The sequence below is a fragment of the Camarhynchus parvulus genome, unplaced genomic scaffold (assembly GCF_901933205.1).
Source record: "Camarhynchus parvulus unplaced genomic scaffold, STF_HiC, whole genome shotgun sequence".
Taxonomy (NCBI): Eukaryota; Metazoa; Chordata; class Aves; order Passeriformes; family Thraupidae; genus Camarhynchus; species Camarhynchus parvulus.
The window spans coordinates 18,792-43,138 of NW_022148523.1; the positions used below are offsets into that span (position 1 = coordinate 18,792).

The window sequence follows — 24,347 nt, forward strand, 5'->3', positions numbered from 1 at the left end:
GTAACCCCGCTAGTGGGCGCGCCCTCGCGCTGATTGGCCGAACCCGCCCACCGCGCGCTACCCGGGCGCTGATTGGTCGCGTCTTTCCCGCGCTGGGCGCTGATTGGGCGGCTCCGTGAGGGAGGAGGAGAAGGAGGAGGAAGAAGCAGAAGCGGCCATGGCGGCCATGGCGGCCCTGGAGCGCTGGGTGTCCGGGCAGCTGCAGGAGCTGCTGGGCCTCAGCGCCCGCCATGTTCCCGCCTTCCTGGTGGCGCTGGCGCGGCGCAGCCGGAGCCTGGAGGAGCTGCTGGAGCGGCTGCGCGAGACCGAGGCCCTGCGCGTGGAGGAGCCGCGCGTGCGCGAGTTCGCGCGCCAGCTGTGGGACAAGGTGGGCGGGAAACCGTGAGGGGAGAGGAGAAAGGGGGCGGGGCCTGTATGTGAGGGGGAAGTGGGCGGGGCTTGCGTGTGTGAGGGGAGAGTGGGCGGGGCTTGTGTGAGGGGAAGTTGCTTTGTATGGAAATGAAGGCGTGGCCTGGGCAGTGGGTGTGGCTTGATCGCGACGTATTCCGCGCTGTGGGCGTGGCCAATGGAGAAGGGGTGGAGCCTGAAGACAAGGTGTGGTCGGGAGGGGGCGTGGTTTAACCAGTATTAAAGATTACATCACCAAAAGTGGGCGTGGCTCCTACACAGAGCAACGAATCAGGCTGAACTCTGGCTTGCAATGAGAAGGGACATTTTTAGGTGTGGTCAAGAGGGTGTGGCTAAATTGGGTGTGGTTAAGTGGGCGTGGCCATGTTGGGTGTGGTTAAAGTGGGTGTGGCCTGTTTTGGGGGCGTGGCTCTTTAGGGTGTGGTTAAACGGGCGTGTCCTGGCCCCGCCCCAGGGTGGGCTACTTTAGGGGGTGCCTTGGGGAAGCCGGGGGGCCACTTGGGTGTGGCTAAATGGGCGCGGCCGGGGGGCGCTGGCGCTGCAGTACGGCGACGGCTATTTAATAAAAAAAATACCGATTGGTGGAGAGCGACGAGGAGGAGGGGCCGGGCCCCGCCCACAGCGACCACGCCCACAACGAGCCACGCCCCCCAGGGGCGACACCGCGGGCGTCGCCCCGAAGTCCCCCGAGGCCCCCCCGGCGGCGCCGTCCCCCCCACCGTGAGTAGAGCGGGGATTTTGGGGTGAAATCCTCAAATTTTGGGGTCACTGCTGCCCTTGGGGGTCACCAGAAGTGGCCCCTGGATTTTGGGGTCAGCCTGATTATGGGGGCCCCTCCTTCTCCTTGGGGCTCCCCCTGATCTTGTGGGGGGTGGAATTTTGGGATTTCCCCCCTCAGAAACCCCAAAACCTCCTCAAATCCCACAAATTTCACCTTGTTTTTGTGCTTATGGGGGGATTTTGGGGGTCCTGGGTGGGATTTTGGTGTCCCAGGCGGCATTTTGGGTGTCTCCAGTTGGTTTTTGGGGTCCCCAGGTGGGATTTTTGGGGTCCCAGAGGGGATTTTGGGTGTCCCGAGTTGGTTTTGGTGTCCCAGATGGGATTTTGCATGTCCTGAGTTGATTTTTGGGGTCCCAGATGGGATTTTGGGGTCCCAGATGGGATTTTGGGGTTCCTGAGTGGCATTTTTGAGTCCCAGATGGGATTTTGGGTGTCCCGAGTTGATTTTTGGGGTCCCAGATGAGATTTTGGGGTCCCAGATGGGATTTTGTGTGCCCCGAGTTGATTTTGGGGTTCCTGAATGGCATTTTGGGGTCCCAGGTGGGATTTTGGGGTTTCCAGATGGGATTTTGGGTGCCCCGAGTTGATTTTTGGGGTTTCCAGATGGGATTTTAGGTCTCTCAAGTTGATTTTTGGTGTCCCAGGTGGGATTTTGAGTCTCTCAGGTTGATTTTTGGGGTCCCAGATGGGATTCTGCGTGCCCCGAGTTGATTTTTGGGGTCCCAGGTGGGATTTTGCGTGCCCCGAGTTGATTTTGGGGTTCCTGAATGGCATTTTGGGGTCCCAGGTGGGATTTTGGCGTGCCCCGAGTTGATTTTTGGGGTCCCAGATGGGATTTTGGGTGTCCCGAGTTGATTTTTGGGGTCCCAGATGGGATTTTTGGGGTCCCAGATGGGATTTTGGGTGTCCCGAGTTGATTTTGGGGTCCCAGATGGGATTTTGGGGTTTCCAGATGGGATTTTGGGTGTCCCGAGTTGATTTTTGGGGTCCCAGATGGGATTTTGGGGTCCCAGATGGGATTTTGGGGTTCCTGAGTGGCATTTTTGGGGTGGGATTTTAACCCTTTTTTTGCCTCCCGGCTGGGTTTTCCCTGCCCCATCCCTTTCCATCCCGGGGTTTTGGGGCCCAGAGCGTTTTGCCCCTGCCCAAGAGCGGACGCCCCAGGAGGAGGATGGGGGCCGGGGGGGAGGGGGCGACCTGCGCGGCACGGCGCCCAGGGCATGGCCCCCAGCGGGCCGCACGGGGCCCCAGGTGGGCTCTGGGGGGGATTCAGGGGGGTTTGGGGGGTCCTGGGGGGATTTGAGGGGTCCTTGGGGGGTTTGAGGGGTCTTGGGGGTTTGGGGGTTTTTGGGGGTTTGAAGGGATTTGGGGAGTTTGATGGGGATTTGAGGGGTCCTGGGGGGTTTGGGGGGGTTTTGGGGGGTCCTTGGGGGGTTTGAGGGGTCCTTAGGGGGTTTGGGGGTCCTTTAGGGGTTTGAGGGGTCCTGGGGTGGTTTTGGGGGTCCTTGGGGGTTTTGAAGGGATTTGGGGGGGGAGTTTGAGGGGGATTTGAGGGGTCCTGGGGGGTTTGAGGGGGGTTTGGGGGGTTGGGGGCCTGGGGGTTTGGGGGGTCCTTTGGGGGTTTGGGGGGTCCTGGGGTGGTTTGGGGGGTCCTTGGGGGGTTTGAAGGGGATTTGGGGGAGTTTGATGGGGATTTGAGGGGTCCTGGGGGGGTCTTGGGGGTTTGAGGGGGTCCTTTGGGGGTTTGGGGGGGTTTGGGGGGGGTTGGGGGGTCCTTGGGGGTTTGAAGAGGATTTGGGGGAGTTTGATGGGGATTTGAGGGGTCCTGGGGGGGTTTTGGGGGGTTTGGGGGGGTTTGGGGGGGTCCTTGGGGGGTTTGGGGGTCCTTTGGGGGGTTTGAGGGGTCCTGGGGGGGTTTGGGGGGTCCTTGGGGGGTTTGAAGGGGATTTGGGGGAGTTTGATGGGGATTTGAGGGGTCCTGGGGGGTTTGGGGGGTTTTGGGGGTCCTTTAGGGGGTTTGAGGGGTCCTGGGGTGGTTTTGGGGGTCCTTGGGGGTTTTGAGGGGATTTGGGGGGTTTGATGGGTTTGGGGGTTTGGGGGGTTTGAGGGGATTTGGGGGGTTTGGTGGGCTCTGGGGGTTTGAGGGGTCTTTGGGGTGTTTGAGGGGGGTTTGGAGGGGTTTGGGTGATCCTGTGGGGTTTTGAGGAGTCCTTGGGGGTTTGAGGGGGGTTTGGTGGGCTCTGGGGGGTTTTATGGGGGTCTGAGGGGGGTTTAGGGGATCCTTGGGGGGTTTGATGGGGATTTGAGGGCTCCTGGAGGGGTTTGGGGGGGGTCAAGGGGGACTCCAAGGTGGGCTCAGGGGGGATGTGGAGGGTCCTGAGGGGATTTGAGGGGGGTTTGGTGGGCTCTGGGGGGGTTTGAGGGGGATTTGGAGGGGTTTGGGTGATCCTGTGGGGTTTTGGGGGGTCTTAGGGGGTTTGAGGGGTCTTTGGGGGTTTGATGGGGATTTAAGGGGGGTTTGGTGGGCTCTGGGGGGGTTTGATGGGGGTCTTAGGGGGTTTGAGGAGTCCTTGGGGGGTTTGGGGGGTCTTTGGGGGATTTGTTGAGTTCCAGGTGGAGTTTGGGGGCTCTCGGTGGGATTTGGGTCCTCACCCCGTTTCTCTCTCCAGGCCTACGAGGAAGCCCAAAAACGCCTGAAAGTGGCTGAGGAGGAGCAGAAGGCCATGGTGAGAGAGCTGCCAGGAGCCCCCAGATCCCCATCTCCCCTTTTCGCCCTCATTCCTCCCATTTCCCCAAATCCTGGAGTGTGAGCACCTGCCCCTTTCATCCATTTCACCCCATTTCACCCCATACTCTCCCCGTTTTCTCACCTTTTTTCCCATTTTCTCTCTGTTTTGCCCCTTTTCCCCCAGATCCCCGAGCTGCGGAAGCGCTCCCGCCGCGAGTACCTGCCGGTTTTACCCCATTTTACCCCATTTTACCCCATTTTAATGCCATTTTTTCACCATTTTCTCCCCATTTTACCCCATTTTAATGCCTTTTTTTCACTATTTTACCCCATTTTAATGCCATTTTTCCCATTTTTCCCAATTTTTCACCTTTTTTCCCGTTTTTTCCCCATTTTCCCACATCCCCGAGCTGCAGAAGCGCTCCCGCTGCGAGTACCTGCCCATTTCATCCCATTTTACCCCATTTTTTCTCATTTTTTCCCATTTTTTCCCCATTTCCCCCAGATCCCGAGCTGGGGGCGCTCCCCCGCAGTACCTGCCCATTTCATCCCATTTTAATGCCATTTTTTCTCATTTTAATGCCATTTTATCCCCATTTCACCCCATTTTACCCCATTTTAATGCCATTTTTTCCCAATTTTTCACCTTTTTTCTCATTTTTTCCCGTTTTTTCCCATTTCTCCCCAGATCCCCGAGCTGCGGAAGCGCTCCCGCCGCGAGTACCTGCCCATTTCATCCCATTTTACCCCATTTTTTCTCATTTTAATGCCATTTTATCCCCATTTCACCCCATTTTACCCCATTTTAATGCCATTTTTTTGCCATTTTTTCCCAATTTTTCACCTTTTTTCTCATTTTTTCCCGTTTTTCCCCATTTCCCCCAGATCCCCGAGCGCGGGGCGCTCCCCCTAGCGTACCTGCCCATTTCATCCCATTTCACCCCATTTTAATGCCATTTTTTCTCATTTTAATGCCATTTTATTCCCATTTCACCCCATTTTACCCCATTTTATTGCCATTTTTTTGCCATTTTTTCCCAATTTTACCCCATTTTTTCTCATTTTTTCCCATTTTTTCCCCATTTCCCCAGATCCCCGAGCTGCGGAAGCGCTCCCGTCGCGAGTACCTGCCCATTTCATCCCATTTTAATGCCATTTTTTCTCATTTTAATGCCATTTTATCCCCATTTCACCCCATTTTCCCCCATTTTAATGCCATTTTTTCCCAATTTTTCACCTTTTTTCTCATTTTTTCCCGTTTTTTCCCCATTTCTCCCCAGATCCCTGAGCTGCACAAGCGCTCCCGCCGCGAGTACCTGCCGGTTTTACCCCATTTTACCCCATTTTAATGCCATTTTTTCACCATTTTCTCCCCATTTTACCCCATTTTAATGCCTTTTTTTCACTATTTTACCCCATTTTAATGCCTTTTTCCCATTTTTTCCCAATTTTTCATTTTTTTTCCCGTTTTTTCCCCATTTTCCGAGATCCCTGAGCTGCACAAACGCTCCCGCTGCGAGTACCTGCCCATTTCATCCCATTTCACCCCATTTTAATGCCATTTTTTCCCAATTTTTCACCTTTTTTCTCATTTTTTCCCGTTTTTTCCCCATTTCCCCAGATCCCCGAGCTGCAGAAGCGCTCCCGCCGCGAGTACCTGCCCATTTCATCCCATTTTACCCCATTTTAATGCCAATTTTTCACCATTTTTCCCATTTTTTCCCCATTTCTCCCCAGATCCCCAATTTGCTGTAGGGCTGCGAAGTACCTGCCCATTTCATCCCATTTTAATGCCATTTTTTCTCATTTTAATGCCATTTTATCCCCATTTCACCCCATTTTCCCCCATTTTAATGCCATTTTTTCATCATTTTCTCCCCATTTTACCCCATTTTAATGCCATTTTTTTACTATTTTCTCCCTATTTTATCCCATTTTAATGCCATTTTTTTGCCATTTTTTCCTAATTTTTCACCTTTTTTCTCATTTTTTCCCGTTTTTCCCCATTTCCCCAGATCCCCGAGCTGCGGAAGCGCTCCCGCCGCGAGTACCTACCCATTTCATCCCATTTTACCCCATTTTTTCTCATTTTTCCCGTTTTTTCCCCATTTCCCCCAGATCCCCGAGCTGCGGAAGCGCTCCCGCCGCGAGTACCTGCCCATTTCATCCCATTTTACCCCATTTTTTCTCATTTTTTCCCGTTTTTTCCCCATTTCCCCCAGATCCCCGAGCTGCGGAAGCGCTCCCGCCGCGAGTACCTGGCCAAGCGGGAGCGGGAGAAGCTGGAGGAGCTGGAGCAGGAGATCCAGGACGAGGAGCTGCTCTTCGGCGAGGAGCGGCGCTGACGCCGGCCGAGCGCCGCAAGCTGCGCTACAAGCGGCGCCTCCGCGACCTGGCCCGCGACTACAAACAGGCCGGGGCCAGGGAGGAGCTGGAGCGGAGCAGCCGCTACCACATCCCCGAGGAGAGCAGGGACAAGGTGAGGGGACAGCTGGGAAACATCCGGAATTCATACCTGAAAAATCCCGAAATTGTCACCTGAGAAATCCCGAAATTGGGACTTGAAAAATCCTGAAATTGGGACTTGAAAAATCCTGAAATTGGTACTTGAAAAGCTCCGAAATTGGCACCTGAGAAACCACGGAATTGGCACCTGAAAAATCCCGAAATTGGGACCTGAAAAATCCGAAATTGTCACCTGAGAAATCCCAAAATGGTACTTGAGAAATCCTGAAATTGGGTCTTGAAAAGCTCCGAAATTGGCACCTGAGAAACCACGGAATTGGAACCTGAAAAATCCCGAAATTGGGACTTGAAAAGCTCCGAAATTGGTACCTGGGGAGGAGCAGCCGCTACCACATCCCCGAGGAGAGCAGGGACAAGGTGAGGGGACAGCTGGGAAACATCCGGAATTCATACCTGAAAAATCCCAAAACTGTCACCTGAGAAATCCCGAAATTGGTACATGAAAAATCCTGAAATTGGGACTTGAAAAATCCCGAAATTGGGACCTGAAAAGCTCTGAAATTGGCACCTGAGAAACCACGGAATTGGCACCTGAAAAATCCCGAAATTGGGACTTGAAAAATCCCGAAATTGTCACCTGAGAAATCCCCAAAATTGGTACTTGAGAAATCCTGAAATTGGGACTTGAAAAGCTCCGAAATTGGCACCTGAGAAACCACGGAATTGGCACCTGAGAAACCACGGAATTGGCACCTGAAAAATCCCGAAATTGGGACCTGAAAAGCTCTGAAATTGGCACCTGAGAAATCCCCAAAATTGGTACATGAGAAATCCTGAAACTGGGACTTGAAAAGCTCCGAAATTGGCACCTGAGAAATCCCGAAATTGGGACCTGAGAAATCCCCAAAATTGGTACTTGAGAAATCCTGAAACTGGGACTTGAAAAATCCCAAAATTGGGACCTGAAAGGCTCTGAAATTGGCACCTGAGAAACCACGGAATTGGCACCTGAAAAATCCCGAAATTGGGACTTGAAAAGCTGCGAAATTGGTACCTGGGGAGGAGCAGCCCATCCCTGACATCGCGCAGGGACAAGGTGAGGGGAGCGGGGAAACATCCGGAATTCATACCTGAAAAATCCCGAAATTGTCACCTGAGAAATCCCCAAAATTGGTACTTGAGAAATCCTGAAATTGGGTCTTGAAAAGCTCCGAAATTGGCACCTGAGAAACCACGGAATTGGCACCTGAAAAATCCCGAAATTGGGACCTGAAAAATCCCGAAATTGTCACCTGAGAAATCCCCAAAATTGGTACTTGAGAAATCCTGAAATTGGGACTTGAAAAGCTCCGAAATTGGCACCTGAGAAACCACGGAATTGGCACCTGAGAAACCACAGAATTGGGACTTGGGGAGGAGCAGCCGCTACCACATCCCCGAGAACAGGGACAAGGTGAGGGGAGCAGGGAAAAAGCAAAATTGACACCTGGAAAATCCTGAAATTGGCAGCTGAGAGGGGGATTTGGCATTGGGCCCGTGCAAACCTGGTTTGGGAACTCCCAGATCCTCCCCAAACCCTGTCCCTGACCCCAAAACCCCTCCCCATGACCCCAAATCCCCCCCAAACCCCTCCCCATGACCCCAAACCCTGTCCCTGACCCCAAAACCCCTCCCCATGACCCCAAATTCCCCCCAAACCCCTCCCCATGATCCCAAACCCCTCCCCATGACCCCCAATTCCCCCCAAACCCCTCCCCATGACCCCAAACCCCTCCCCATGACCCCCAAACCCCCCCAAACCCTTCCCCATGATCCCAAATCCCCCCCAAACCCCTCCCCATGACCCCAAACCCCTCCCCATGACCCCAAACCCTGTCCCTGACCCCAAACCCTGTCCCTGACCCCAAAACCCCTCCCCATGATCCCAAATTTCCCCCAATTCCCAAACCCCTCCAAACCCCATCCCTGACCCCTCAAAATTCCCCAAACCCCATCTCTGCCCCTTAAACCCCTTGAACCCTGTCCTTGCCCCCCCAAACCCCATCCTGCTCCCCCAAACCCTGTCCCTGACCCCCCAAACTCCTCCCCATAACCCCAAATCGCCCCCAACCCCCTCCCCATGGCCCCAAATCTCCCTCAAACCCCATCCCTGCTCCCCCAAACCCCCTCCCCATGATCCCAAATTTCCCCCAATTCCCAAACCCCTCCAAACCCCATCCCTGCTCCCCCAAACCCCTCCCCATGATCCCAAACCCCTCCCCATGACCCCAAATCCCCCCCCAAACCCCTCCCCATGACCCCCAAACCCTGTCCCTGACCCCCAAACCCCTCCCCATGGCCCCCAAATCTCCCTCAAACCCCATCCCTGCTGCCCCCAAACCCCTCCCCATGATCCCAAACCCCTCCCCATGACCCCCAAGTCCCCCCAAACCCCTCCCCATGACCCCAAACCCTGTCCCTGACCCCCCCCCCAAGCCCCTGCCGCATGGCCCCAAATCTCCCTCAAACCCCATCCCTGCTCCCCAAACCCCTCCCAGGTGATCCCAAACCCCTCCCCATGATCCCAAACCCCTCCCCAGTGACTTCCCTTCACGCGAAACCCCTCCCCATGACCCCCAAACCCCTCCCATGACCCCCCAAAGGCCCCCAGCCCCTCTCTGACCCCCGATCCCCCGCAGAAGATGAGGGTTTGGGGGCTCAGGAGGGAGTTCTGGCCCGGGGGGTTTGGAGCAGCAGCGGCGCTGGGAGGAGCAGCTGCTGGGGCCTTTAAGGCGGCTTTGGGGGCGCGCAGGGGGCACGACGCGACTACGAGCTGCTGCTGGAGGAGGAGGAGATGGTGCACTTCGTCAGTGCTGCTCAGTTAGAGGGGACCGACCCCCAAAAGGTGGGGTTTGGGGTCACCCAGGGGGTCCTGGCAGGGTTTGGGGGGGATTTGGGGTGGTTTATGGGAGTTTAGGGGGGATTTGGGGTGGTTTATGGGGGTTTAGACGGACTACGAGCTGCTGCTGGAGGAGGAGGAGATGGTGCAGTTCATCAGTGCCGCTCAGTTAGAGGGGACCGACCCCCAAAATGTGGGGTTTGGGGGGTTTGGGGGGGATTTGGGGGTTTAGGGGGTTTGGGGGGGTTTGGGGTGGTTTGTATGGGGATTTGGGGTCATATGGACCCAGGATCCCGAGCCGCTGCTGGAGTGAGAGTGGTGGTGCATGGGGGGCAGAGGTACCCCAGTTGAGGGCCCCACCAAGCCCCAGGTGGATGTTTGGGGGTCCTGACCAGGGGGTTTGGGTGGTTATGGTGTACGGGGTTTGGGGTGAATTTGGTGACACTGAGGGTGACCCCAGTGACACTGAGGTGTCCCCAGGATGTCCCCGAGGCCGAGCGCTGCCGGCAGTGGGTGGTTACTGGTAGGATTGGGGTGAATTTGGGGTGAATTAGGTGACACTGAGGGTGACCCCAATGACACTGAGGTGACAATGGGGTGTCCCCAGTGTCCCCAGGATGTCCCCGTGGCCGTGCCTGAGGCCGAAGCACCGCGGGCAGTGCGGACAGTGGGTGGTTACTGGTGGGATTGGGGTGAATTTGGGGTGAATTAGGTGACACTGAGGGTGACCCCAATGACACTGAGGTGACAATGGGGTGTCCCCGGTGTCCCCAGGATGTCCCCGAGGCCGTGCCCAAGGCCGAGCGCTGCCGGCAGTGGGTGGTTACTGGTAGGATTGGGGTGAATTTGGGGTGAATTTGGTGACACTGAGGGTGACCCCAGTGACACTGAGGTGTCCCCAGGATGTCCCCGAGGCCGTGCCCGAGGCCGAGCGCCGCCGGCAGTCGCTCCAGGACGGCCGCCGGGCCCTGCCCATCTTCCCCTTCCGGGACGAGCTGGTGGCGGCCGTGGCCCAGCACCAGGTGCTGGTGATCGAGGGAGAGACCGGCTCGGGGAAAACCACCCAGATCCCCCAGTACCTGCACGAGGAGGTGCGCTGGGAGCACTGGGAGCACTGGGACGGGGTTGGGGGGCACTGGGAGGGAATGGGGGGGATTGGGGGGGCACTGGGAGGGATTGGGGGGCACTGGGAGGGATTGGGGGGGCACTGGGAGGGATTGGGAGGGACTGGGAGGGGATTGGGGGGGATTGGGAGGGAATTGGGGGGCACTGGGAGGGGATTGGGGGAATTGGGGGATTGGGAGGGATTGGGAGGGATTGGGAGGGAATTGGGGGGCACTGGGAGGGGATTGGGGGGGGGGGACTGGGAGGAACTGGGAGGTGGTTGGGGTCATGAGGGTGATTTGAGAGGATTTGGGATCCTGAAGGGGGTTTGTGGGAGATCTGAGGTGTTTGGGGTCCTGGTTGGATTCGGGGCCGCTCCGGCCTCGTTTCTGGGGTCAGTTCAGTTCCAAGGGGGTCACTCGGGGGTCTCTGTCACCCCCCCCCCCGTGACCCCCCCAATGTCCCCAATGTCCCCAGGGCTACACGCGGGGGGGGCTGAAGATCGGCGTGACGCAGCCGCGGCGCGTGGCGGCCATGAGCGTGGCAGCCAGGGTGGCCGTGGAGATGGGGACAAAGCTGGGCAACGAGGTGACAACGGGGACGTGGGGACACTGGGGACACTGGGGACACTGGGGGGATTGGGGGCACTGGGGGCACTGGGGGACATTGGGGGGACTGGGGACACTGGGGGACATTGGGGACATTGGGGGGACTGGGGGACATTGGGGACACTGGGGGACACTGGGGACACTGGGGACACTGGGGGGATTGGGGGCACTGGGGGACATTGGGGACACTGGGGGGATTGGGGACATTGGGGACACTGGGGACACTGGGGACACTGGGGGACATTGGGGACATTGGGGGGACAATGGGGACATTGGGGACAGCAGGAACATGGTGGGGACACTGGGGATTTGGGGGGTGCCATCAGCCCCAGGGGGGTGACAGGGCCGTGTCCCTTGTCCCCAAGGTCGGGTACAGCATCCGCTTCGAGGACTGCACGTCGGAGCGCACGGTGCTCAAGTACATGACGGACGGGATGCTGCTGAGGGAGTTCCTGACAGAGCCCGACCTGGCCTCCTACAGGTGACCTGGGGACACTGGGGACACCTGGGGACATTGGGGACACTGGGGACACCTGGGGACATTGGGGACACTGGGGACACCTGGGGACACTGGGGGAGAACAGGGACACAGAGAACAGGGACAGCCAGGGGATGATGGGGACACCCAGAGGACTTTAGGGATGTGTCCTTCTTTGTGTCTTTGTTCCTGTGTCACTGTCCCCATGTCCCCATGTCCATCCCTATGTCCCCATGTCCCTGTGTCCATCCCCATGTCCCTGTGTGTCCCCAGCGTGATCATGGTGGACGAGGCCCACGAACGCACGCTGCACACGGACGTGCTCCCTGTGTCCCTGTCCCCATGTCCCCGTGTCCCCTGCCACCATCTCACCCCACGTTGGCACCGCCCATCCCCATGTCCCTGTGTGTCCCCAGCGTGATCATGGTGGACGAGGCCCACGAGCGCACGCTGCACACGGACGTGCTCCCTGGGTCCCTGTCCCCATGTCCCCGTGTCCCCGTGTCCATCCCCATGTCCCCGTGTCCCCATGTCCCCATGTCCCTGTGTGTCCCCAGTGTGATCATGGTGGACGAGGCCCACGAGCGCACGCTGCACACGGACGTGCTCTTCGGCCTCATCAAGGACATCGCTCGCTTCCGGCCGCAGCTCAAGGTGCTGGTGGCCTCGGCCACGCTGGACACCGAGCGCTTCTCGGCCCTTCTTCGACAACGCGCCCGTCTTCCGCACCCCGGGGCGGCGCTTCCCCGTGGACATCTACTACACCAAGGTGACGCTGGGGACATCGGGGACATCGGGGACACTGGGGACATTGGGGACACTGGGGACACTGGGGTCATTGGGGACACTGGGGACATTGGGGGATTGGGGACATTGGGGACATTGGGGACATCGGGGACACTGGGGACATCGAGAGTGTTCAGGGCATTGGGGGCATTGAGGGCTTGGGGACATTATTGGGGACATTTGGGACACTGGGGGCGTTCAGGGGTACCTGGGGCTGTTGGGAGCATTTGGGGACACGAGGGGACACAGGAGAAGGGGGGATGGCTGGGGACCTTTGGGGACAGCTGGTGCTGATGTCCCTGTGTGTCTCCATGTACCCTGATGTCCCCTGCTGTCCCCTGTGTCCCCTGCTGTCCCCTGTGTCCCCATGTCCCCTGTTTCCCCTGCTGTCCCCTGATGTCCCCTGCTGTCCCCTGTGTCCCCTGTGTCCCCATGTCCCCTGTGTTTCCCCTGCTGTCCCCTGATGTCCCCTGTGTCCCCATGTCCCCTGTTTCCCCTGCTGTCCCCTGTTTCCCCTGATGTCCCCTGCTGTCCCCTGTGTCCCCTGTGTCCCCTGTGTTTCCCCTGCAGCGCTGCCCCTGCGGCCTATGTCACCTGGAGGCCTGCGTCGGTGTCCGTGCTGCTGTCCCCATGTCCCCTGCGTCACCCAACCCCCCGGCGACATCCTGGTCTTCCTCACCGGGCAGGTCAGTGTCACCTCGGTGTCCCCTGGGTGTCACCCCCGGTGTCCCTGTCCTGCTGTCCCCAACCCCAATTTCCTGCCACCAGTCTTTGTTCCCAAGTGTCCCCTGATGTCCCCAACGATGTCCCCTGGGTGTCAGGAGGAGATCGGTCTGGGAGCCTGCGGTGCTGCTGTCCCAAGCGCTGCTGGTGCTGCCCCTGTCCCTGATGTCCCCAATGTCCCCAATGTCCCAAACATCCCCAATGTCCCCAGTCCCCTGGCTGTCCCCGATGTCCCCAACAATGTCCCCTGGGTGTCAGGAGGAGATCGAGGCCTGCGTGGAGCTGCTGCAGGAGCGCTGCTGGTGCTGCCGCCCTGTCCCTGATGTCCCCAATGTCCCCAATGTCCCAAACATCCCCAATGTCCCCAATCCCCTGGCTGTCCCCGATGTCCCCAACGATGTCCCCAACGTCAGGAGGAGATCGAGGCCTGCGTGGAGCTGCTGCAGGAGCGCTGTCGCCGCCTGGGCTCGCGCCTGCCCGAGCTGCTGGTGCTGCCCATCTACGCCAACCTGCCCTCGGAGCTGCAGGCCCGCATCTTCCAGCCCACGCCCCCCGGGGCCAGGAAGGTGCGCTGGCCCTTTAAGGGAGGGGGCGTGGCCTCGGGAGGGGGCGTGGTGTAACAGGAGAGGGGTGGGGTTTAGGGGAAGTGGGGCGGGGTTTCATTTACACAGCCAGGAAGGTGCGCTGGCCCTTTAAGGGAGGGGGCGTGGCCTCGGGAAGGGGCGTGGTGTAAAGGGAGAGGGGTGGGGCTTAAGGGAAATGGGGTGGGGTTTAAGGGGAAGGGGGTGGGGTTTCATTTAGGGAGCCAGGAAGGTGCGCTGGCCCTTTAAGAGAGGGGGTGGAGCCTGAGAGGGGGTGTGGCTCAATTGGGTGTGGTCAGAATGGGTGGAGCCTATAGGTGAGACTTCATTGGGCGTGGCCCGCAGTGTATCCCGTGATTGGTTAGAGCTCCAAGTGGGCAGGGCTTAACAGCACGTGCTTTAAATGGGGCGTGGCTTAGCTGGGTGTGTCCGTGAGGGGCGTGGCCTGCGAGGGCGTGTCCCAGCGCTGTCCCCTGCACCTGTGGCAGGTGGTGGTGGCCACCAACATCGCCGAGACCTCGGTGACCATCGACGGCATCGTCTACGTGCTGGACCCGGGGTTCTGCAAGCAGAAAAGCTACAGCGCCCGCACGGGCATGGAGTCCCTGGTGGTGACACCGTGCTCCAAGGTGGGTCACCTGTGTCACGTGTGTCACCTGTGCCACCTGTGCCACCTTACTGCCATCTATTGTCACTCCTGTGGCATGGAGTCCCTGGTGGTGACACCCTGCTCCAAGGTGGGTCACCTGTGTCACCTGTGTGTCACCTGTGCCACCTGTGCCACCTTACTGCCATCTATTGTCACTTTACTGTCATGTATTGTCACCTCCTGTGAGCGCCCGCACGGGCATGGAGTCCCTGGTGGTGACACCGTGCTCCAAGGTTGGTCACCTGTGTCACCTGTGTGTCACCTGTGTCACCTGTGTGTCACCTTTACCTGTGTCACCTGTGTCACTTAGGTGTCACCTTACTGTCATGTATCCCCAGTCGCCTTGTGCGGGTGTCACTCTGGTGTCCCTGCTGTCCCCAGGCCCCCAGCCAATGTGACTGGGCCCTGCTGTCCCAGGCCTCTGCCATGGTGGCCGATGTCACTGCTGTCCCAGTGGGTTATAGGTGTCACAGGTGTGTCCCAGGTGTGTCCCAGGTGTGTCCCAGGTGTGTCCCAGGTGTGTCCCAGGTGTGTCCCAGGTGTCCCAGGTGTGTCCCAGGTGTGTCACAGGTCACAGGTGTGTCCCAGGTGTGTCCCAGGTGTGTCCCAGGTGTCCCAGGTGTGTCCCAGGTGTGTCCCAGGTGTGTCCCAGGTGTGTCCCAGGTGTGTCCCAGGTGTGTCCCAGGTGTCCCAGGTGTGTCCCAGGTGTGTCCCAGGTGTGTCCCAGGTCACAGGTGTGTCCCAGGTGTGTCCCAGGTGTGTCACAGGTGTCACAGGTGTGTCCCCAGGTGTGTCCCAGGTGTGTCCCAGGTGTCCCAGGTGTGTCCCAGGTGTGTCCCAGGTGTGTCACAGGTCACAGGTGTGTCCCAGCTGTGTCCCAGGTGTGTCCCAGGTGTCACAGGTGTGTCCCTGCTGTCCCCAGGCCTCAGCCAATCAGCGCGCGGGCCGCGCCGGCCGTGTGGCGCCCGGGAAGTGTTTCCGGCTCTACACGGCCTGGGCGTTCCAGCACGAGCTGGAGGAGACGGCGGTGCCCGAGATCCAGAGAGCCGACCTGGGGGCGCTGGTGCTGCTGCTCAAGAGCCTCGGTGGGCACTGGGACAGACTGGGGAGACTGGGGGGGACTGGGGGGGACTGGGGGGGACCGGGGGGGCACTGGGAGGGACTGGGGAGGGGCACTGGGGCCGCTCAGGGGCACTGGGAGGGACTGGGGCGGACCTGGGGGCACTGGGAGGGACTGGGGGGCACTGGGACAGACTGGGACAGACCTGGGAGCGCTGGTGGCTGCTCAAGAGCCTCGGTGGGCACTGGGACGGAGACTGGGGGGCACTGGGATGGACTGGGAGGGACTGGGACAGACTGGGGGGCACTGAGAGGGACTGGGGGGCACTGGGAGGGACTGGGAGGGATGGAGGGACTGGGACGGACTGGGGGGGACTGGGAGGGACTGGGGATGGAGTTATGGGCACTGGGAGGGACTGGCAGGGGATTAAGAGGGACTGGGAGGGGCTGGGGACACCAGGGTGACCCAGAGGGGTTGAGGACACCAGGGTGACGTGGGGGGCTTGGGGGACACACCCAGGTGACAGAGGGTGACACTGGGTGGTGTGGGGAGGTTGGGGACAGCCAGGTGGCACCAGGTGACACAGAGGTGACACAGAGGTGACACCAGGGTGTCCCCAGGTATCAACGACCTGATCCACTTTGACTTCCTGGACCCTCCCCCCCACGAGACGCTGGTGCTGGCGCTGGAGCAGCTCTACGCGCTGGGGGCGCTGAACCACCTGGGCGAGCTCACCACGGTACTGGGAGCACTGGGAGCACTGGGAGGGACTGGGAATGGGGAATGAACCACCTGAACCACCTCGGGGAGCTCACCACGGTACTGGGGTGGACTGGGATGCACTGGGAGGGACTGGGAATGGGGAATGAACCACCTGAACCACCTCGGGAGCTCACCACGGTACTGGGAGCACTGGGAGCACTGGGAGGGACTGGGAATGGGGAATGAACCACCTGAACCACCTGGGTGAGCTCCCCACGGTACTGGGAGCACTGGGAGCACTGGGAGGGACTGGGGGTGTCCCCGGGGGTGTCCCTGGTGGTCACTCTGTCCCTCTGTCCCTCTGTCCCTCTGTCCTGTCCCAGCTGGGCCGGCGCATGGCGGAGCTGCCGGTGGAGCCCATGTTGGCCAAGATGATCCTGGCGAGCGAGCAGTGAGTGACACACGCGTCCCCAGTGTGTCCCCAAGTGTCCCCAATGTCCCTCAGTGTCCCCAGTGTCCCCAAAGTGTCCCCAATGTCCCTCAGTGTCCCCACTATCCTCAATCAGGTACGGCTGCACAGAGGAGGTGCTGATGGTGGTGGCCATGCTCGTGAACAACGCTGTGTCCCCAATGTCCCCTGAGTGTCCCCAGTGTCCCCTGAGTGTCCCCAATGTCCCTGAGTGTCCCCAGTGTCCCTGAGTGTCCCCAGTGCCCCAATCCCCTAGTCCGTGCGCTCCCCAGTGTCCCCTGAGTGTCCCCAGTGTCCCCTGAGTGTCCCCAATGTCCCTGAGTGTCCCCAGTGTCCCCTGAGAGTCCCCAGTGTCTCAGTTATGGCTGCACGGAGGAGGTGCTGATGGTGTCCCCAATGTCCCCTGAGTGTCCCCAGTGTCCCCTGAGTGTCCCCAATGTCCCTGAGTGTCCCCAATGTCCCTGAGTGTCCCCACTGTCCCCTTCCAGGTACGGCTGCACGGAGGAGGTGCTCACGGTGGCGGCCATGCTCTCGGTGAACAACGCCGTGTTCTACCGGCCCAAGGACAAGGTGCTCCACGCCGACAGCGCCCGCGTGGCCTTCAGCGTGCCCGGGGGCGACCACCTGGTGCTGCTCAACGTCTACAACCAGGTACGGGACACCGGGGACAGCGGGGACAGTGGGGGGTTGGGGACAGTGGGGACACTGTGGAGTGTGGGGACATCAGGGGACTGGGGACATTGGGGGATTGGGGACACTGGGGGGAGTGGGACCTTGGGGACATGGGGGACACCGGGAACATCAGGGACATTGGGGACAATGGGGGGGGGCGTGTGGGGACATCAGGGACACCAGGGACATTGGGGGACCTTGGGGACATCAGGGGGCTGGGGATCCGTCCAGCAGCAGCACTGACCGTGTCCCTTTGTGTGTCCTTGTGCCCCCGTGTCCCCGTGCAGTGGGCGGCCAGCGGGCACTCCCTGCAGTGGTGCTACGAGCACTTTGTGCAGGCGCGCTCCCTGCGCCGGGCGCGCGACGTGCGCGAGCAGCTGCAGGGGCTGATGGAGCGCGTGGAGATCGCCCCGTCCTCCTGCGGGGGCAACCTGGACCTCGTCCGCAAGGTGAACCCCAAATACAGCCCAAAATATCCCAAAATATCCCCCAAAACTCCTGCCAAAATATCCCAAAATATTCACAAAATATCCCACAAAATATTCCCCAAATCCACCTCAGCCCCGTCCTCCTGCGGGGGCAACCTGGACCTCGTCCGCAAGGTCAACCCCAAATACAGCCCAAAATATCCCAAAATATCCCAAAATATCCCAAAATATCCTGAAACAGCCCCAAAACCCCTGCCAAAATATCCCAAAATATTCACAAAATATCCCATGAAATATCGCCCAATCACACCTCAGCCCCGTCCTCCTGCTGGGGAAACCTGTACCTGGTCAGGAGGTATACCCCAAATACAGCCCAAAATATCCCAAAAAGAGCCTTAAAATATCCCTGGAACAGCCCCAAAATCCCTGCCAAAATATCCCAAAATATTCACAAAATATCCCCCAAAAACATCCACAAAATATGCCCAAAACACCCCCCAAAATATCCACCGATCCCAGTCCCTCCCAGTCCCTCCCAGTCCCTCCCACCCACCCACCACCCACCCACCCACCCCACCACACCACCACCACCCTCCCATTCCCCCACCCCCCATCCCTCCCACCACCATCCCCACCCACCCATCCCTCCCAGCCCCCCAGTCCCATCCCAGTCCATCCCAGTCCCTCCCAGTCCCTCCCAGTCCCTCCCAGTCCATCCCAGTCCATCCCAGTCCCTCCCAGTCCCTCCCAGTCCATCCCAGTCCATCCCAGTCCCATCCCAGTGCTCCCAGTCCCTCCCAGTCCCATCCCAGTCCATCCCAGTCCCTCCCAGTCCATCCCAGTCCCATCCCAGTCCCATCCCAGTCCATCCCAGTCCCTCCCAGTCCTCCCAGTCCCTCCCAGTCCCTCCCAGTCCATCCCAGTCCATCCCAGTCCATCCCAGTCCCTCCCAGTCCCTCCCAGTGACAATGTCCCCTCTCGTGTCCCCCCAGGCCATCACCGCCGGGTTCTTTTACCACACGGCGCGGCTGGCGCGGGGCGGGTACCGCACGGTGAAGCACCAGCAGCCCGTGTTCATCCACCCCAACAGCGCCCTGTTCGCCCTGCAGCCCCGCTGGGTGCTCTACCACGAGCTGGTGTGCACCTCCAAGGAGTTCATGAGACAGGTGGGGACACCTTGGGGACACCTTGGGGACACCCTGGGGACACCCTGGGGTCATGGCAGGGACATGGGGACACCGGGCAGTGTGGGTATGGGGACACAGTGTGGGTACGGGGACACGCTGGGTGCTCTACCACGAGCTGGTGTGCACCTCCAAGGAGTTCATGAGACAGGTGGGGACATGGGGACACCTTGGGGACATGGGGACACCTTGGGGACACCCGGGTCATGCGCAGGACCGGGCAGTGTGGTATGGGGCACCTGGGTCTCTACCAAGTGGTGTGCATCTCCAAGGAGTTCATGAGACAGGTGGGGACACCTTGGGGACACCTTGGGGACATGGGGACACCTTGGGGACACCTTGGGGACATGGGGACACCTTGGGGACACCTTGGGGTCATGGGGACACCGGGCAGTGTGGGTATGGGGACGCTGGGTGCTCTACCACGAGCTGGTGTGCACCTCCAAGGAGTTCATGAGACAGGTGGGGACACCTTGGGGACATGGGGACACCTTGGGGACATGGGGACACCTTGGGGACACCCTGGGGACACCTTGGGGTCATGGGGACACAGTGTGGGTACGGGGACACGCTGGGTGCTCTACCATGAGCTGGTGTGCACCTCCAAGGAGTTCATGAGACAGGTGGGGACACCTTGGGGTCATGGGGACACCTTGGGGACACCTTGGGGACACCCTGGGGTCATGGCAGGGACATGGGGACACAGGGACACACCTCCAAGGTGACAAAGCAGGGACCCCAAGCCATCATCCCTATCCCCAGGTGTCCTTGGCTGTCCCTAGGGATATCCCCAGGTGTCACAGGTGTGTCCTTGTCCCCAGGTGATCGAGATCGACAGCTCCTGGCTGTCCCTAGGGGTGTCCCTGTGTGTCCCTAGGTGTGACAGGTGTGCCCCAGGTGTGTGACAGGTGTGTCCCAGGTGTGTGACAGGTGTGTCCTTGTCCCCAGGTGATCGAGATGGACAGCTCCTGGCTGTCCCTAGGGGTGTGACAGGTGTCCCCAGGTGTCACAGCTGTCCTTAGGGGTGTCCCTGTGTGTCCCCAGGTGTGACAGGTGTGCCCCAGGTGTGTCCCAGGTGTGTTCCAGGTGTGTGACAGGTGTGCCCCAGGTGTGACAGGTGTGTGACAGGTGTGTCCCAGGTGTGTCCCAGGTGTGTCCCAGGTGTGACAGGTGTGTCCCAGGTGTGTCCCAGGTGTGTCCCAGGTGTGCCCCAGGTGTGTCCCAGGTGTGTGACAGGTGTGTCCCCAGGTGTCACAGGTGTGTCCCAGGTGTGTCACAAGTGTGTCCCAGGTGTGTCCCAGGTGTGCCCCAGGTGTGTCCCAGGTGTGTCCCAGGTGTGTCCCAGGTGTGTTCCAGGTGTGTTCCAGGTGTGTGACAGGTGTGCCCCAGGTGTGTCCCAGGTGTGCCCCAGGTGTGTGACAGGTGTGTCCTTGTCCCCAGGTGATCGAGATCGACAGCTCCTGGTGTCCCTAGGTGTGACAGTGTGTCCCCAGGTGTGACAGGTGTGCCCCAGGTGTGCCCCAGGTGTGTGACAGGTGTGTCCTTGTCCCCAGGTGATCGAGATCGACAGCTCCTGGCTGCTGGAGGTCGCCCCTCACTATTACCAGGCCAAGGAGCTCGAGGACGGCAGCGGCCGCAAAATGCCCAAAAAAGCCGGAAAATCGCGGGAGGAGCTGGGCTGACCCCCCCGGGGACTTTGGGGACATTTGGGGACATTTGGGGACAGCCCAATAGAGCCCCCCCGCGCTCGGGGACGCCGCTGTCCCCGTGTCACCGCTGCTCCTTTATTCTGTACATTAATTTAAGGGGGGGAGGGGACACAGGTGACAAAGGTTGGGCGGGGAGGGGACACAGGTGTCCCTGTCACCTCGGCGGCGGCCTCAGGGCCGGGCCAGCGCCACCGCCAGCGCCGCGGCCACCAGCAGCTTCTTGGGCTCGGGGACGGCCGTGGGGGCTGGCATCAGCTGGGGGGGACACGCGGGGTCAGGGGACACCGGGGGTGGCACCCAGGTGTCCCCAAGGTGTCCCCAAGGTGTCCCCAGACTCACCTTGTCCACGCGGTGGCAGCGGATGAGCCCCTGGGAGTTGAGGAAGAAGGTGGAGAGGGCGTCGTAGGACCTGGGGGGACATCGAGGGGGGACTTGGGGACATCGGGGTGGCGCTGACCCCTCGGGGGACAGGGGTGGCACGGGGGTGACACAGGTGTGTCTGGGAGTGACACAGGTGTGACACAGGTGTGTCACAGGTGTGTCACTGAGCGCAGCAGGTGCCATTTGTCCCGGTGGTACCAGGGGGTGACACAGAGGGTGGCATGGGGATGACAGGGGGTGACACAGTGACACAGGGGCAGTGACACAGGGGCAGTGACACAGGGGGTGACACGGGGATGGCACAGTGACAATGGGGGGTGTCCCAGGTGTGTCTGTACCTGAGCAGGGTCCGTTTGTCCCGCCGGTACCAGCGCAGCAGCAGCAGGTGCAGGGGCAGTGACACAGGGGCAGTGACACAGGGGGTGACACAGGGGGTGACACGGGGATGGCACAGTGACAATGGGGGGTGTCCCAGGTGTGTCCGTACCTCAGCAGGGTCCGTTTGTCCCGCCGGTACCAGCGCAGCAGCAGCAGGTGCAGGGGCAGCCCCGTCAGGCGCCACCGCGCCCGCACGCTCCAATCCTCCGGGTGCCGCGTCAGCGCCAGCACCTCCAGCCTGAGGCTGGCAAAGTAACCCCAGGCCAGGGCCCGGCACAGCGCCACGGCCACGGCGTACATGGCGCGGCCCCTGGGGACACGGGACAGGGTCATTGTCACCCGCTGTCACCTCCCTGTGACACCCCATCACTGCCCGAAAGTATTGTCACCCGCTGTCACCTCCCTGTGACACCCCATCACTGCCCGCAACACCGCCCCGGCCACGGCGTACATGGCGCGGCCCCTGGGGACACAGGGACACGGGACAGGGTCATTGTCACCCATTGTCACCTCCCTGTGACACCCTGACACTGCTGCTGTCACCCATTGTCACCCGCATCACTGCCCGGCACAGCGCCACGGCCACGGCATACATGGCGCGGCCCCTGGGGACACAGGGACACGGGACAGTGTCATTGTCACCCGCTGTCACCTCCCTGTGACACTCCCTGTGCCACCCCATCACTGCCATTGTCACCCACTGTCACCTCCCTGTGCCACCCTGACACGCCCCACCACGTCACCTTCCCAGGGCCACCCTGCAGGGACAGGGCTGTCCCCAGTGTCCCCTCGGTGTCCCCAGTGTCACCCACCGCGTGTGCAGGTGCAGCAGGTGGTTCTGACCCCCCCGGTGTCCCCTCGGTGTCCCCAGTGTCACCCACCGCGTGTGCAGGTGCAGGTGCTGGCACTGGAACTCCACGTCGGGGGCATACAGGCCGTAATCCGGGATCTTCAGGAAGAAATTGGGGAGCTGGGGGGGGGGACAGGGGGGTCACCGGGCTGCTGTCACCCCCCCAGGGTCACTGTCACCTCCTTTCCTGTCAATCACCCACAATTTTGTCACCTCCTCCCCATTGTCACCCCCTCCCTGGGCCTTTTCGTCACCCCCTTCTCCATTTTGTCACCTCCTCCCCATTCGTCACTCCTTTCTTTGTTACCCTCGCCCCTCTTGTCACCCCTCCCCATTCCGTCACCCCCCTCCCCAATTCTGTCACCCCCTCCCCAAATTTGTCACCCTCTCCCTGGGCCTTTTCGTCACCCCCCTCCCCATTCTGTCCCCTTCCCCATTTCGTCACCCCTTCCCCATTTTGTCACCCTGCCCATTCTGTCACCCCCCCTCCATTTCCTCCCCCCATGGTGCCCCACCAGGTGTCCCGCAGGTGTCACCTCGTGCCGCAGCCTCTCGGCCATGCTGGCCAGGTGCTCCTCCATGGACGGGGGGGGGCTCTGGGGGTTCCCCCCGCGCCCCTTCGGCCCGGGGGGGGTCCCGGGGCTGGGGGGGGGTCCCAGCAGCAGCCGCCCCCCCAAGGGGGGGTCCCTGACGTCGATGTCGTCCTCGCGCCGCCCGTCCACCGTGGTCACCCCCCCGAGCCCCTCCAGCCCCCGGGGGGGGGTCCCGGGGGGCCGGGGGGGGCAGCGCGGGGGGGGCAGCAGCGCCAGGGCCGGGCCCCGAACCAGGGGGGGCTCCAGGTCCTGGAAATGGGGGGAAAAAAGGGGAATTTGGGGAGGGGGGAAAGGGGGAATTTGGGGGGGGTATGGGGGGATTTGGGGAGGGGGGATGGGGAATTTTGGGGGGGCAAATGGGGATTTTGGGGGTATGAGGGGATTTGGGGAGAAAAAGAAGATTTGGGCAGAAAATAATTTGGGGGGAGGAAAAGGGGATTTGGGGGAAAAAGGTGAATTGGGGGGAAAGGGGAATTTGGGGGGAAAATGGGAATTTGGGGGAAAGGGGAATTTGGAGGGGAAAAGGGGAATTTGGAGGGGAAAGGGGGAATTTGGGGTAAAAGGGGAATTTGTGGGGGTAAAAAGGGAATTTGGGATTGGAGCCGTGTGGGGAGGGGGCTGAGGAAATGCAGGACCCCCCAGGGATGGGGAAAAATGGGGAATTTGGGGCTGGGGGAGTGAGGGAGCACCCGGGGGTGGGATTGGGTCGTTCAAGGTGGGATTTGCCCCATGGGAAAGGAGATGTTACCCGATTTTCGAGAGATTTACCCCATTTTTGGGGGGATTTGCCCCATTTTAGGAGGGTTTACCACATGGAAAATGGGGATTTTCAGGATTTTGGGGAGATTTACCCCATTTTTGGGGGGATTTGCCCCATTTGGTTCCCACCAGGAACCCCCGGCTCCTCCCCCAGAACGAAGCCCCGCCCCCAGCATGAACCCGCCCGTAATTTCCATGACCACGCCCCATTAGCGGAAAACCGAAAGTATTCAAGGATGTTCATTTGCATAACCACGCCCAGCCTAAATTTTAACGGTGCTACTATTTGCATGTCCCCGCCCACCCCTTGCTCTCTATTTACATAACCCCCTTCCCAAAACAACCCGCGCCTCAATTTGTGTAACCCCGCCCCTCCCTACCGCCCACAACCCATCTCTTTTGCATAACCCCACCCACTCTGCGGCCCTATTTGCATAACCCCGCCCCGTCTCTCCCCCCTCAGCGCTCTCCCCTCACCTGCGGCCGCGCTCGGTAGCGGCGGCGCGGCGGGGCCGGACCGGGAGGCGCCGCGGCGGCTGCCGGAGCCCAGGCGCGGCCGGGCCGGAGGCGGACGCTGGCGGTGACGGTGGCGGTGACGTGCCGGTACATGGCGGCGCCGGTGTCCCCTCGCTGTCCCCTCGCTGTCCCCGCTCGGCGCTGTCGCCGCCGCCGCCGCTTTTCTGCCCTCACGGCGGCCGCTCGCTCTGCGCCTGCGCGGGCCGCGCGCGCGCTTCCCCCCTTCAGCGCAATGCGCCTGCGCGGAGCGCGGGAAGGTGACCCGGAGCCGGCTGCGCATGCGCGGTGGTGCCGCACCGTTCCCGCCCACCCGTAGTTCATTCATGTGGGAGAAAAGGGGCGGAGCCAACAGGTACGAGCCAATAGGGAGCGCCGCTCCCACGCTCGGAGGCGGGGCTGTGACCATAAATGGGTGAAGCTGCCGCTAAACCTCGCCCACACCCGGAAGAGACGTCAA

The 24,347-nt window shown here is 60.5% G+C and overlaps 2 protein-coding genes across 2 annotated transcripts; one reads left to right on the forward strand and one right to left on the reverse strand.

Annotated features, from left to right (window-relative positions):
* Nucleotides 1-128: 128 nt before the first annotated feature.
* On the forward strand, nt 129-20,445 carry DHX16 (DEAH-box helicase 16). The gene is given in 21 exon segments (XM_030970608.1): nt 129-381; nt 3,507-3,537; nt 3,858-3,914; nt 6,139-6,255; nt 6,258-6,395; nt 9,174-9,266; nt 10,163-10,351; nt 10,842-10,952; nt 11,338-11,453; nt 12,008-12,149; nt 12,151-12,241; nt 12,807-12,922; nt 13,373-13,525; nt 14,029-14,169; nt 15,112-15,274; nt 15,870-15,988; nt 16,335-16,402; nt 16,909-17,071; nt 17,380-17,541; nt 18,513-18,686; nt 20,258-20,445. Coding segments are annotated over 21 exon segments (2,697 nt in total). The 5' UTR covers nt 129-157; the 3' UTR covers nt 20,387-20,445.
* CUNH6orf136 (chromosome unknown C6orf136 homolog) lies at nt 20,424-23,983 on the reverse strand. The gene is made up of 6 exons (XM_030970609.1): nt 23,852-23,983; nt 22,559-22,864; nt 22,054-22,142; nt 21,282-21,482; nt 20,753-20,822; nt 20,424-20,668 (listed from the first exon to the last, which is right to left on the reverse strand). Exons 1-6 carry the CDS (start codon nt 23,981-23,983, stop codon nt 20,585-20,587), a joined length of 882 nt encoding a protein of 293 aa, XP_030826469.1. The 3' UTR covers nt 20,424-20,584.
* Nucleotides 23,984-24,347: the final 364 nt, after the last annotated feature.

Bases quoted from the DNA above. Each gene is read 5' to 3' on its own strand.
- CUNH6orf136 (XM_030970609.1), bottom strand. From the start codon at position 23,983: ATGTACCGGCACGTCACCGCCACCGTCACCGCCAGCGTCCGCCTCCGG. The intron at 22,143-22,558 runs GTGACACCTGCG...CCCCCCCCCCAG, and splicing joins CCGAGAGGCTGCGGCACGAG to CTCCCCAATTTCTTCCTGAA. The intron at 20,823-21,281 runs GTACGGACACAC...ATGTCCCCCCAG, and splicing joins GACAAACGGACCCTGCTGAG to GTCCTACGACGCCCTCTCCA.